This window comes from Chrysochloris asiatica, unplaced genomic scaffold (assembly GCF_000296735.1).
Source record: "Chrysochloris asiatica unplaced genomic scaffold, ChrAsi1.0 scaffold00100, whole genome shotgun sequence".
Taxonomy (NCBI): Eukaryota; Metazoa; Chordata; class Mammalia; order Afrosoricida; family Chrysochloridae; genus Chrysochloris; species Chrysochloris asiatica.
Genome location: NW_006408618.1, coordinates 10,975,216 through 10,990,253, shown reverse-complemented (window position 1 = coordinate 10,990,253; position 15,038 = coordinate 10,975,216). Strand labels below are relative to the sequence as shown.

The 15,038-nt window shown below is 36.7% G+C and overlaps 2 protein-coding genes across 2 annotated transcripts in view; one reads left to right on the top strand and one right to left on the bottom strand.

Moving 5' to 3' along the window:
• Window positions 1-15,038, bottom strand: part of RALGPS2 (Ral GEF with PH domain and SH3 binding motif 2) — a 134,557-nt gene that overhangs the window by 57,206 nt on the left and 62,313 nt on the right. The gene's annotated exons all lie outside the window — the stretch shown is intronic.
• ANGPTL1 (angiopoietin-like 1) overlaps window positions 1-15,038 on the top strand; it is a 34,959-nt gene that overhangs the window by 9,147 nt on the left and 10,774 nt on the right. The window contains exon 2 of the mRNA XM_006867081.1: window positions 951-1,799. Within this exon, the coding sequence (XP_006867143.1) occupies window positions 977-1,799 (823 nt within the window). The 5' untranslated portion in view covers window positions 951-976. The remainder of the gene's footprint in view (window positions 1-950; window positions 1,800-15,038) is intronic.

The window sequence follows — 15,038 nt, the reverse complement described above, 5'->3', positions numbered from 1 at the left end:
ACGTTGGTCAGTATGAATCTGTTGAAACATATATAAGCTTAGAGCACAGAAGTTTAAGAAAAAAAAAATGTTATCCTCAATAACTACTGAGAGAATTCTGCCATTCTTAAACCTATCGCCACCAATCCCAAAAGACAATAATACTGTGGTGGGGTTTGGAGGTGGCGACTAAAATGGGTGGGGGTAAGCTGTAATAAAACAATATTGTTGTTGTTTCTGAGTGCTGTCAAGTTAGTTCTGACTCATAGCGAACCTTTTTAGGGTTTCTAAGGAGAGGCTGGTGAGTTTGAACCACCGAGCTTGTGATTCAAACTAACCTTGTAGTCAGGTGCTTTATTCCACAGTGCCACACCAGATACATGACACTAAAACATTCTGGTTTCAGACTTATTTAAAGTGTTTATTTAACTTGATAGTTTAAAAAACATATGGCATTTATTATAGAAGACCAATTTGATTGAAACTGCATAGTATAAATATAAAGGTTTGACTAGTAGAAACTCACATGGCCACTGCAAGAGCAGAGTTTGGCAAGAGTATTTTAATTATTACTTTACCATTTCCACATTCTTAATGAGTGAGCTCTTTAAAATAAGGTGTCTTATTAAGTCTCAAAAGTCCAGTAGCACCTAGTAGCATGCCTTTATACACAGTAGGCTACTCACTAAAATCTGCACCATGAGCTGGGAAACAAAAAGTGTTACAGGTAAGGGGTAGATGGGAGAGCCAGTCTCTGAAGCCCGATCTTTCAACAAATGCCAGGAACCTATAATTTAATCATTATAATCTGACGTTTTAAAAATTAAGACTATTCCTTCTGGCACAGTTTATTAATAGCAAGAAATACCCAATTTCTACTTCAGATAGTTTCTTATGTTATTGACTTTTAAAAAGTAGATTAATAAGAATTCTTTTTACTTTTTCCCCTTCACGGATTTGCTTCTCTAAAGACGCTGTTGTGCAACCCCATTTCAAAATGAAGGCTTTTATCTGGATCCTGGGTGTGTTCATCTTCACATTAATGAGCACTCAACGCTGCGGAGGAGGACAATTCAAAATAAAACAAATAACTCAAAGGAGATACCCTCGGGCTGCAGATGGCAAAGAGGAAGCAAAGAAATGTGCGTACACATTCCTAGTACCCGAACAAAAAATAACAGGACCCATCTGTGTCAACACCAAAGGGCAAGATGCAGGTACCATTAAAGACATGATCACCAAGATGGACCTTGAAAATCTGAAGGATGTGCTCTCCAGGCAGAAGCGGGAGATAGATGTCTTGCAACTGGTGGTGGATGTTGATGGAAACATTGTGAATGAAGTAAAGCTGCTGAGAAAAGAAAGCCGTAATATGAACTCCCGTGTTACTCAACTCTATATGCAATTGCTACACGAGATTATCCGTAAGAGGGATAATTCGCTTGAACTATCCCAGTTGGAAAACAAAATCCTCAATGTCACCACAGAAATGCTGAAGATGGCAACTAGGTACAGGGAACTAGAGGTGAAATACGCTTCCTTGACTGATCTTGTCAATAACCAGTCAGTGATGATCACTTTGTTGGAGGAACAGTGCTTGAGGATGTTTTCCCGACAAGACACCCATGTATCTCCTCCTCTTGTCCAGGTGGTGCCACAACACATTCCTAACAGCCATCAGTACACTCCTGGTCTGCTGGGAGGTAATGAGATACAGAGGGATCCAGGCTATCCCAGGGATTTAAAACCACCACCTGATCTGGCAACAGCTCCCACCAAAAGTCCTTTCAAGATACCACCAGTAACTTTCATCAATGAAGGTGAGTTATCCCTTAACCAGTAAAAAGAGAAGTTATTAGGCTGGTCGGTTTGAACCACAAGGTCGGCGGTTCAAGCTCACCAGCAGTTCCTCAAAAACCTTATACAGGGTCGCTTCTGAGTCATAACTGCCTCGACGGCACTTAACAAAAGCAGCAGCAACAACAGACTTTGTGGTTTATAAAACAATACTCCTAAGATCAGAACTGAAATATCTCCTCTTTCAAATCTGAGGCTCTAAACAAACAACAACAACAAGACAAGCCCCAAACTCATTGCCATCCAGTCAATTCCGACTCATAGCAACCCTCTAGAATAGAAAAGAAATGTCCCGGTGGGTTTCGAGGCTGTAAATCTTACAGAAGCAGGCGGCCAAACCTTTCTCCAGCAGAGTGGCTAATCACCTGACCTTTTGGTTGGCAGCTGAGTGCTTAACTAATGCACCACCAGGGCTCCTGTAGGATCACTGTGGGTCGAAGGTGACTCGAAAGCAACAAGTTCTTAGGCTGTAAAGAGGTTATAAAAACTTGGCTTCTTCTGTGAAAAAAGTAGTCTCCAATCCAAGTTTTCACAATCTAAATGACTATCACTAAGACACAGTGGGCCCAAGATCACGCCTAACCTATGGAGTGTTTTAGCAGGGGACTGACTACTGCCCAACAAACCTTGTGTCACTGTAGGATAAGCACGCGATCACAAGGTTGGTTTGAACCCCAAAGGTCGGCGGTGCAAGTACATTATTAGTTGCTCCTCGTAAACAGTCACTATGAGTTGGAACCGAATCACTGGCACTTAACAACAACCTTCCTCACAAAGGACATTAATTACACTTCCCCTTTCTCTCTGGATGTTGTTGTGAAGTGCCCTCGAGTCGGTTCCGACCTATAGCAACCCGGTATAGGGTTTCCAAAGAGCAGCTGGTGAGCTTGAACAGCCAACCTTGCAGTTCAAACAGCTTTGCAGTCTAGCTCATTAATCCACAGCGCCACACCAGATAGCAATGGGATTTTACTCTTTGGTTTATGCCTTTGAAAAGAACTTTCTTCAAGTTACTCTCCTTTGAAGGTCACATTCACCTTCTTTACAAAGTCAAAGTGTCCCCACTGCTCAGTTGACTCCAGAATAGAGCTCTGCCTCCCCTTTCTAACCAAGCTGGGTATCCTACGACTACTTGATATGCTGCTGGCTGCTCCCAGTACTCAAGTGCCTTCTTTTAGCTCATCTGTCAATTTAGCAGATTCCAAGGCTTAGCTCAAATGAGAGCTGTAATGTCACATCTTCCCAGATTCAAACAAACACTGACACGGCTCTTTTCCTCATATTGCTGACTATAGTTTGAACATGTTTTCTGTGCGAAATCATACTGCAGTTGTTTGTTTACATGTCTGTATCGCTGTTAAGACTGAATGCTTTTTTCCTCTCACGTGTCTAGACAGGATTGTGTTTGGCACATTGTGCTCAGCATTTTGTAGGCACTATGATAAATATTTGAGGAATACATAAATGACTAGTAACTAAACCCCAAAATAATCCTTTCCCCAAACTTGTATTCTTCTTTTAGAAAGAATAATTATGTAAAAGGTGACACATATTTATTGAAGAACATCCAGAAAATATGCGTAAAATTTTTTAAAAGCCTCAATGAATAGTCAAACACTAAAAAAACCACAGTAAACAATATGATGATAACCCTCAGTCTTTTTCCTTTTCTCTCATATATCAACATTCTGATAACCTTTCTTTAAGTATAAATCCTTAGGGCAAATTTGTGTAAGCAAAACTGATGGCTCAAATTTTACCTTTTTGCTATATGCTAAGTGGATGTATGCTAAGATCCACTTCAGAGTTATCTTGGCTCATCCTTGGCATATCCCTCTTACCCCATACACCTAGTCAAATGAGTTCTATCCGTTTCCCTAATTCAGTCTCTCACGAGCATGCTCATTTCTATTCAGAGTCAGAATTCTTAGATACAAATTATCTATGGCAGCAGCTAGAGGTAAGAAACTTGTGGATTAGTAGCTTTGTGACCTTGGAAAGTGAGAGTGCAGGGATGCTTAGTTACTCAGTTTCTTCATCCATAAAATGGGGATAAGAACAGCACTTATACCTCAGAAAGTTTAATACTTGAAAGTTTAATACTTGAAAAGTGCTTAGAATGGTGCCTGGCTTCATATAGTATTCAAATGTTAGCTCTGACTAACAATCATATAACAAATAGATTGCCAGTGGGTCTAACTCCAACTGCTCTCTCCATCAAAATATACAAAGATTCATCTTCATAAATTTCCATTTTGATAGAATCATACTTCTGGCTCAGCAGTTCTACACTGTAAACTGAAAAAGTCCAAATTGCTTAGACTGGGTAATGAATAATATTTCCCTCAAGAGAACCAAGCCATTTCTCAAGTTTTAATTCCACTAATTTCCTTCACAAAAAACATCTGTTCTAATAAAATGAATTCACTCCTTGCCTCCTAAATATTTCCTGCATTTTCTGCCTGTTCAAATTATAAAGTTTAGACACAACTGTGGCTCCTCACCGGAACTCTCATTGCCTCCCTCAGGCCTGGCATGACTGTGACTCTCCATGAACACCTCTGTACCATACCCTGTAGCACACCGTGTTTCTCTTAGATTTCTTTGTGACTCATGGTCATACAACACTTAAACACATCTAAATAAAATGCCTTCCAACTAGATTCTAAGCTTTTGGTAGATGGCTGTTGCATCTTATTTGCAGATGCTGAATATATATATTAATTGATTTGGTAATACATTTTTATAGCTTATTAAAACTGTTGTCTCAAGACCTTCATGAAAGGGTTTTAATACATTAGTTCCAGAATAATTTTAAATAGTGTTCTCTCAGTATCAACAGGCCTGAGTGTCTGTAATGACTGTCATTATCAGTATTCCTATATCCTTTGATTTCCAAAGGAAAGATGTGTACAAAATGATCTACTGGGCATAGAAAGATAATATTAAGACCTTGTATTTATTTTTTATACCCTTTAAAATGTCTTGTAGGTTTTTTTAATGTATATAATTTACCAATATAGTAGTATGTACATATAGTTTATAAATAAACATTATCGAGGTGTGTGGATTTTGTTGTTTTTTTAAGTGATGAGGTATACAATTAAAAGGACAAAGATGGCTGCCATGTAGTGTTCTACCTGGGTCCTAAATCTTAAGTGGGTTCTTGTTGTTATGTGCCGTGGAGTTGGTTCTGACTCATAGTGACCCTGTACAGGGGTTCTGAGGCTGTAAATTTTTATGGGAGCAGAAAGCCTCATCTTTCTTCCATGGAACCAGCTGGTAGTTTCGAACTGCTGACCTTGCGGTTCACAGCCTGATTTGTAACCACTACGCTATCAGAGCTCCTTAAATCTTAAGCAGGTGTATGTCACCAATTTTAGAAGAAATAATTATCTGCATAATTCTACACCAATGACCTAGAGAATGCTTACACAAAATGAGACCTATCAGTTCTAGGTTTTATTATTTTGAGCTTTATTGTTGTTAAGTGCTATTGAATCAGTTCTGACTCATAGCAACCCCTGTAATAGGGTTTCCAAGGAGCAGCTAATCTAATGTTAAAGAATTAAAATACCCATGTCAAAAATCCCTTTAAGTGTACAATTGTCTTTAATGAAGCAATGGTATATATATCCTTAATGTACCAATAATGTAAAAATTAAGAACAGGTAACATTTTCTATAATCCATTATTTGTCCTAAATAAACAAACATTTTATTGATTTATTCTATTAAATGTTTGACTCTTAAATTAAGGACATAACTGATAGACCATAAGAATGTTCATTAACACACTAATGAATATAAGGGAAGAGATTCTGGATTACAGAGATAAAAAACCTGACTCCACCATTACATTTGTTATGTGCCCTTGGGTAAGTCATCTTGCCTGTTTTCTCTTCTGTAAAATGAGAGGGCTGTGGCTGGACTGGATGATTCTAATAGCCCTTTCCAGCTGCAGTGTTCTGTGATTCTTACCAAATATACATTACTACAAACAGCAACAAACAGACTTGGAAATTATCTTTAAGACACAAAAGTTGTGGAACATATTCTTATGACTGGGGTAGAGGAAACATGTCTAAAACTGTTTGGGTGGGTGCTTACTCAAAAAGGATAAAGTAAGATACTTACTGCTATTCTTAAGTATGCTCCTGGCACCAAGAAGTCTACATGACTACACTCTATGTGTAGGTAGCATAGCCATTCCAGTTGGCCTAAACACGTAATATGAAAATGCACAACACATTGCATTATTTATGGAGTTGTTTTAATGACAGGCAATTTTATATTTTCCTTTAAAATTGTTCTAAGAAAAATACATCTTAGAGCAAATAGTGAAATAATTCCACTAGCATAAAATAAATGATCTCCTGAAACAATGCTTTGCCTCTACTTTAAAATGTCTGGGAATGTAACCACAAATGTGGTGCTGACGGCAAATCCGAATCAAATGAATTCTTATCACAGTTCATATTATTCAGCAGCTTCATTTTGGGTTACCTTTCTATAAAAAGAAACATTCATTACTGGTATACAAAGTAGTATATTTATTTAAAAGAAGTTAATTTCTTGTAGCTAAATGATGTTGAGAAAGTCTTCACATTACAGATCTGAATGTCGGGAAACTGGGATCTGGCAAAGCTTCTCTGAGGCCCAGTGGCCACTTGTGAAAGAAGAGTGTTGTGATGGCTACATGAAGTAATGCATGCAAAAGTGCTTTGTGTATATTCTGCTATGGCCCCACCACCATTAATTCTTAGACTTTTTGTGTGCATTTACACCCTATGTGCTTTGCCTTGCTATAATTAATGTAGACTGTGAGGCTACAAAAGGAGACAATAAAAAGCATATAGTTATTAGAAATGAAAAATGTGCTTTTTAGTGGGTAAAGTCCTTGTGTCGCACAAACGGTACATGCAAGACTCCTCACTGAAAGACTGGCCGTTACGATTCACCTAATGGCTCTGCAAAAGGCCACGCAGTGAAGTGCAGTGCTACTCTAAAACACATGAAAGTTACAAGTTGGGAGAGACTCGATAGCAAAGGGTTTTGTCTTAGAAAGTAGATGTGTTCTTGTTAAGGGCCGCTCAGTCGGTTCAGACTCATAGTGACCCTGTTATAGGGTTTCTGAAGAGCAGCTGGTGAGCTTGAACCGCTGACCTTGCAGTTCAAATAGACCTTGTGGTCCAGCACATTAACCCACCATGCCACACCAGGACTCCAGAGAGTAGATGCTAATTTTTCCCACATGTTCTGGAATGGAATTTCAAGTAAGTTTCCCTAAACAATAGGCATCCAACTAGCAAACATAAAACTCACTGAAAAAAATGAGTTGATAATTAAAAGTTGAAGATAATTTTAAATTTACAACAATTGAAGTTTTATCAAATACAAGCTGTATTCAGAAAACTTAGAATCTCTCTAATTTGCTTAAACATTTGAGAACCTATTAAACGACTGCTGTTGACTCTGATCAGAAACCTTATGTGACAGAGTAGGATTGCCTCCATAGGGTTTCCAAGACTAAATATTTATGTTAACGGACTGCTGTAACTTTCTCCCATAGAATGGCTGGTGGGTTTGAACTGTAACCTTTCGAGTAGCAGCCTAGCACTTTACCACCGTGCCACTAAGGCTCACTGACTGCATATTAAATTGCAGAAAAGGTATCTAACTCTATGGAACAAATGGTATTTTACAAAAATTCCACCAACTTTCAAAACTTTAATATTTCTGAATATATTACAGCAACTAATGAAATTATCTAATGAATGTCCCACTTGTGAATCTACATTGAAAGGTAAAATGTACACTGTCAAACTATGCTCAAATGTGTTTAGTACATTAACAACAATACTAATAGGTTTTAAAATAAAAGCGATGCTCCTCAGATTCCTTGATTATCTGAATGGTTATTTGAATGACAGTTTGGGAAAAAAATCTGGTAACTTTTAAACAATCATAATGATTTCACTTTGAAACCAAAGTAATCAAAGTTTCAACTCTACAATCTACCTTAAGATCTCAAGAGTATAACCCTTCTTCCATGCCTCTGCACATGATACCAAAGTATGGTCTTGATCAAATCCCTTACCCCCACTGACCTAAGTCCTACTCAACTACTAAAACTCATCATACATGTAGACAGACTCTGATGTCTCCTTCTTCCCTGCTAATCTTGGCTAGCCATTTCTCTTATATGGTCTCGTGTGCTCTGTATAACTTCACCAAGTACTTGCTATCTTGTAGTACCATTATCCCTTTACTTGCTAATTTCTCTACCTCCCATTTGATTGTAAGGCTATTTCTCTAAACCCAGAGGCTAAAAAGTGGTTTTTAACCTATAACATATGCAAACATTTCTTAGAATTGGCTACCGAGATTATTTAGTTCAACAAAAATCTGATATCTGATTGCTTAACTGCACTTACAGGAGTCCTTATGGTGATGTGGACTAGGCATTGGCCTACTAATGGCAGGCTGGTGGTTCAAACCCACCAGCTGCTCTGCGGGAGAGAGATGATGCTATCTGCTCTATGTAGATTTATAGTTTTGGAAACTGTATACAAGGTCACTATTGCTTTCTTGTTGGGTTGTTTTCAGTGTACTTAAACAGTGAAGACACAACCCAAAGAAAAGAGTCCTTGCCTATGGGAGTCCTACAAGTAAACAGATCAATACCGGGCATTACACAAAATAATCTAAGGAGCTCTGGTAGCGTAGTGGTTAAGTGGTGGGCTGCTAATCTCAAGGTCAGCAGTTCCAAACTACCAGCAGTTCCACAGGAGAAAGAAGACACTTTCTGCTCCTATAAAGATATACAGCCTTGGAAACTCAACACAGGGTCACTGTGAGTCAGAACCGACTTCACGGCACATAACCACCACCACCACCACCACCACACAAAATAGTCTAGTGTGGACATGGGAGTCATACTTCACTTTTTCTTCCATCTCAATTCCACAAATGACATTAAATTCCTCCTTTCACTGGGCTACAATACATGTTTCTATAAGGTGAATTGGTAATATATAATTGGTTAAAAAAACAAAAAAGGAATAATATCAGTAAAACAAAGAGGTTATATTGGTTCATATAAGATTTTCTCAAGTCTTGTGCCACAAGCAACAATAGGAGAATACTTAAAACCAGCTGTTATTTTTACTGCATGGTACTGAAGAACATGAAATTCATCAGGAACACATTATTTTGCTACAGTAGAAATAACTGTATATTCATTTTATATTAGCCACATTATATTCACTAAACAAATTTATTTCCTAGTAACAAGATAGTGTCAAGATTGGTAATAAAGAAATTAACAATTACTGATGTGACAATGATGACTATTTTGCTAAATAGTCTGTTCTGGGTTCTGAATACTTTGTCATTTAAATTAAAGAACTAAGAAGGAAGCTCATTTTAAAATTCATTTTGAATTTAAATGGAATGTAATTTAATTTATGGCCAGGCTGATAAATGAGAAGTATTGTTTAGTATGCTCCAGTTTCAAAACCTATTTATGGAATTTTCAGATTAATATTTTCATGAACACAAAAGCATAGATTCATAACAAATTTTTAGTGCATTGAATTCAACAACATAAAGAAGGATAATGCACCATGAACAGCTGAAGTTTATCCTAGGAATACAAGGGTAGCTTAAACATTCACAATACAGTCAACAGTGAATTCAATATGTTGCTTCAACAAATTGTGATGAGAACTGGGTTTCCACAAAAGATGAATGAGGGTGGACCTCTACATCATGTCATATATAAAAATTAATTTAAAATTGGTCAATGATTTCAGTCTAAGGAGCTAAATCCATAAAACTCTTAGAAGAAAACACAGAACGAAGTAAGACGTCAGGACCTCGTTTTATAACAGTGGACTCTTCAGTATGACAACAAAAGCACATACAGCAAAAAGAAAAAAATTAAACTTCATAAAAATTAAAAACCTGTGTATCAAAGACTTTTTGAAGAAAGTAAAAAAGATACCCTACAAAGTAAGAAAAAATATGTGCAAGTCATATCTGAACAGAGCCTAATATACATAAATATATATACAGAGACTTCAAAAAGTTCATGGAATAATTACATGAAAAGATGATGGATTTTTTCCACTCACTTTTTGAAGCTTCCTCATATAGCTCCTATAATTCACCAATAAAGACAAAATTTGAAAGAAAATTTTAATGTGGGGCAAAGACCTAAATACCTTCTTTGATATTTAGATGGCCAATAATCACATTAAAAGCTGCCCAACATCATTAGTTATTAGAAAAATACAAATTCAAACCACAGTCTGATACTACTTCATACCCAGTAGAATGGCTGCTTTCCCAAAATTATTGTATAGTTAGTGTTGGTAAGGATGTGGAGAAATGAAAACACTAGTGCACTGCTGAACAGGAATGTTAAATGGTCAGTTCTTCAAAATGTCAAACATAGATTTGCCATGTGACTTAGCAATTCCACTCCTAGGTATATACTTGAATGAAGTAAAAGCAGACACTCAAGCAGATACTTGTACACCAATGTCCACTACAGCATTATTTATAAGAACCAAAAGGAGGAAACAATCCAAGTGCCCATCAACAGATGAATAAATAAAATGTGATAGATATATATATATTGCATATTATTCAGCATAAAAAATGAAGTTCTGATACGGGCCATGACATGATGATCTTTGTCAACATTATGTTGAATGAAGTAAGCCAGACATAAAAGGGCAAATATTGTATGATCCCATTTATATGAAATAGCTAGAATAGACAACTGCATAGAGACAGAAAGTAGGGTAGTAGTTACCAGAGGGGCTGGAGGGAGGGAAGAGTGGGAAGCTATAGCTTATTGGGAAAGAGTTTCTGTTTGGGTTGGTAAAATATTTTGGAAATGAATGGTAGTCATGGTTGTACAACATTGTGAATATAAACCACTAAATTATATACTTGAAGATGAATATAATGGCAAATTTGTAATTTATATTTCATAAGAAAAATAAAATTAAATCCATAGAATTCACTTTATAATAAATAAAAAGCACAATAACATATATGTACATATATCCATATATATATATATATACATAGACTGTCTCAGTGGATACAAAAAAAGCCTTTGACAAAATTCAAAATCAATTCATGATAAAAACTCAGGAAAAGATGGTACCTTTTCCTTTTAATTGTATTGGAAAACTTAAATTTAGGGAAAAATGTTCTTCTCTGGTAAAGAACCAATTGATTTTAATTTTACCATAGTTTAAATTCACAACACCTAAAATATCAATGAAAGTAACAATACTATGTAAAGGAGTATAAGAAGCTGGCCCCCTTTTTAGTACGGCAGTACAAGTTACTATACACCAATATTTCTGTAGATATCAAATACAGCTCTTGACAAAACGGAAAACAAAACTCCTATCTGAAGGAACTAAAGAGTGAACAAAAAGCGCAGACAGATTCTGGAGGGAAGTATTCAGTGAGAAGACACAGGATGAGTATCCATCTTGGCTTTTAGCCTACAGGCAGGCTGCAGTCTAGTCTCTCAGTCCTGAAGAACAGAGTTTTCAGCATGTGCACTGTATATGAGGAGAAATCTTGGAAGACAGAGATGGGGCAGGGGAGTGCTGAGGAGGGGAGGAATGGGGAGGAGACAGGACTAAAAATCCTCTGTATAACCCCTGCCCAAACTTACGATGAGCCCTGAACCATACCTGTGTGGGACAAATTACAAGGATAAAAGAAGTAAACAGAGTTTGAGTTGCTTTTCAAAGAGCCACAATGAATAGTGTGAATCCAACCAGACTACTTGTTCATACAGTGGTCAAGTCCTTGGCTTCTAATTGAAAAATTGGCTATTTGAACTCAGCAGCTGCTTGATGAGAGAAAAGATCTGGAGATCTGTTCCAGTAAAGGCTGTAGTTGTTGTTAGGTGCCATTGAGCCGGTACCCACTCACAGCGAACCTATGTGCAACAGAACAAAACACTGCCTGGTCCTGGGCCAACCTCACAATTGTTGCCACGCTTGAGCCCATTGATGCTGCCTCTTGGCCAATCCATCTCTTTGGGGGTGTTCCTCTTTTTCTCTGACCCTTCACCTTACCAAACATGGTATCTCTCTTCAAGGACTGGTCACTCCTAACAATATGTCTGAAGTATGAGTGACGAAGTTTGGCCATCCTAGCCTCCAAGGACCACTCTGGCTGCACTTCCTCCAACACAGATCTGTTGTTTCTTTTGACAGCTCATGGCACTTTCAATATTCTCCTCCAACACCATAACGCAAATGCATCAATTCTATGATCTTCCTTATTCACTGTCCAACTTTCATATGCATATGAGATTACCGAAAATACCATAGCTTGGGTCAGGCGCACCTTAATCCTCAAGCTGACATCTTTGCTATTCAACATTTAAAAAAGGTCTTGTGTAACAGATTTGCCTAACACACTACATTGTTTGATTTCTTGACTGCTGCTTCTATGAGCATTGATGGTTGATCCAACAAAAATGAAGTGTTTGACAACTTCAATCTTTTCTCCACTGAAAATAATGTTTATTAGTCCAGTGGTGAGGATTTTTGTTTTCTTGACATTGAGATGTAATCCATACTGAAGGCTGTGGTCTTTGATCTTCATCAATAAATATTTTAACTCTTCTTCACTTTCAGCAAGCAAAGTTGTATCATCTGCATATTGCAGGTTGTTAATGAGTCTTTCTACAGTCCTGATGCCACGTTTTAATTCATATAACCCAGCTTTTCAGAAAATTTGCTCAGTATACAGGTTGAGTAAGCATGGTGAAAGAATACAACCCTGTCGGCACACCTTTCCTAATGTTAAAACCATTCATTGTTCCTGTGTTCTAGTCAAAGAACTGCCTCTTGGTCTATATACAGGTTCCTAATGAGCATAATTAAGTTCAGGAATACTCATACTTCACAATGTTGTCCATAGCTTGTCATGATCCACATAATCGAAAGCCTTTGTGTAGTCAACAAACATCTGTTTAGCATTCTCTGCTTTCAGCCAAGATTCACCTGATGTCAGCAATGATAACCCTCGTTCCATGCCCTCTTCTGAATGCGGTTTAAGCCTCTAGAAGTTCTCTGTCAATGCATGCTTGCAGCTGTTTCTGTATTACCTTTAGTAAACCTTTACTCACATGGGATAGTGAAGATATTTTCCAAGGACTTCTGTATTCCGTTGGGTCATCTCTCTTTGTAATGGGCACAAATGCGGATCTCTTTCAATTTAGTTGGGCCAGATAGTTATCTTCCAAATTTCTTGGCATAGAATATTGAGTGCTTCCTGTGCCGCTTCACTTTGTTGAAAGATTTCAATTTACAATCCATCAATTCCTGGTGCCTTGTTCTTTGCCAATGCCTTCAGTGCACTTTGGACTTCTGCCTTCAGTATCATTGGCTCTTGATCATATACTACCTCTTGAAGCAGCTGAACATTGACCTTTTCCTTTTGGTACAGTGACTCGGTGTATTCCTTCCATCTTTTTATGCTTTCTGCATTATTCAATAATTTCCCCCAAGAATCCTTACAGTGTAGTTCTATTATAATAGAGGGTTACTATGATACAGAATCAACTCAATGGCACACAGCAACAAAACAAAAGTCAACACTCTTCAAAAGAATACAGCAGAAGCTACAATCGCCACAAGATAATCTTTACAATGTCCACGATACTGTTATAAATTTTTTGACCATACTTAGACACAGAAAAAATGTGACCCATTCTAAATTAAAACAAAAATGACCAGAGACTAGACCAAGCCTGAGGTAACTCAGAAAGGAATGAGCACACAGAAGAATTTTAAATGCTCTAATGGCAAATATGTTCACAATGAATACAAAGATAAAATACATCACAGCAGAAAGAAGAAAAATTAAAGTAACAAACATTCTACAACTAAAAAGTGTAATCTCAAGAAAGACAGCAGTCTTTTTGGTTTCTAAACTTTTTAAAATGAACCATCTGTGGTGTATCTCTCTGGTTACTGTACAATAAATCATGGAAAAATAGCAATGAAGCAAATTAACTTAGCCTGAGAAACTGGTGATTTTTCTTAATTTTTCTCTGTGTTTTTCCATTTTCTTTTATTTATAATAAGCAACTAGAATATCTGATTCATGTATTTAACAAAAAATGACAGCTTAAATATATTTAATAAAAATATTAAAGATACTGATGACATGAAGTCAGAAAAAAAAGTAATAAATCTCCCCCCAAACAGTTTTTGTCTTAAGGAACAATTCAAAGTCTGAGAATTCCTTGTAATACTCACCAGCCACTCCTTGGAAACCCTATACCATGGGTCGCTATGAGTTGAAACTGACTAGAGGGCCCTTTACAACAACTACTATTTAATGAGATGAATTTTCTCTCAATAAGGCCCAAAAGGGACTGTTTATGTCCTTGACACAAAATACTTAACACATTTCTCAAAATCTCAAAAAATCCTATTATTCTTCTAGTTGATAGTTTCTCATAAGTTCACTTGACTAAATATTTTCCACATTAATTTTTTAAAATTATTTATGTCAGGATTTAAAAACTTCTAGTAAAATATAAGCTGTGACAACTGAAATGTCTCTAACTTTATTTTGTTCTAACATATCTTTAGGGTAATTATTTCTGAGTCACTTAATACATTCAGTATGCTTATAAAAAACAATGGTTATCTTCCTTTAATCTGAAAAAATATAGAAATTACAAATTCAAGATTTACACACTATACAATTAATTTTCCAAAATGTATTCATCATTTAAAAAAACTTGAAGGACTTCTTAGTGGATTAAAAAACAGGAAGAGAACAAGTAAAACTATGAAACAACACAAAGACAAAAATAAAATAGCAGTCTAGAGCCTGAACTCTGACGAGAGAAATAGGTTCAAACTGACAATTTAACTACCTTTTAAGAATCATCCAGATTTAAAAACTAGTTAATTGTTTCATTTGTAGAACAACTGAAAACCATCACAGGATCTTTGTGCAGATGAAATAGATTACCACCAATCATACAGATACTATTCTTTAAGAAGGCCAACATTTCCCAAAGTAAATTCATATAAATTATTAATAAGTGCTGCATGGGGAGAATTTTTTAAAAAATTCTCTTAAGTTTGTGAAACTCTGATTTAGTTACTTCAGGGAATCTCAGAGTTTAATCTG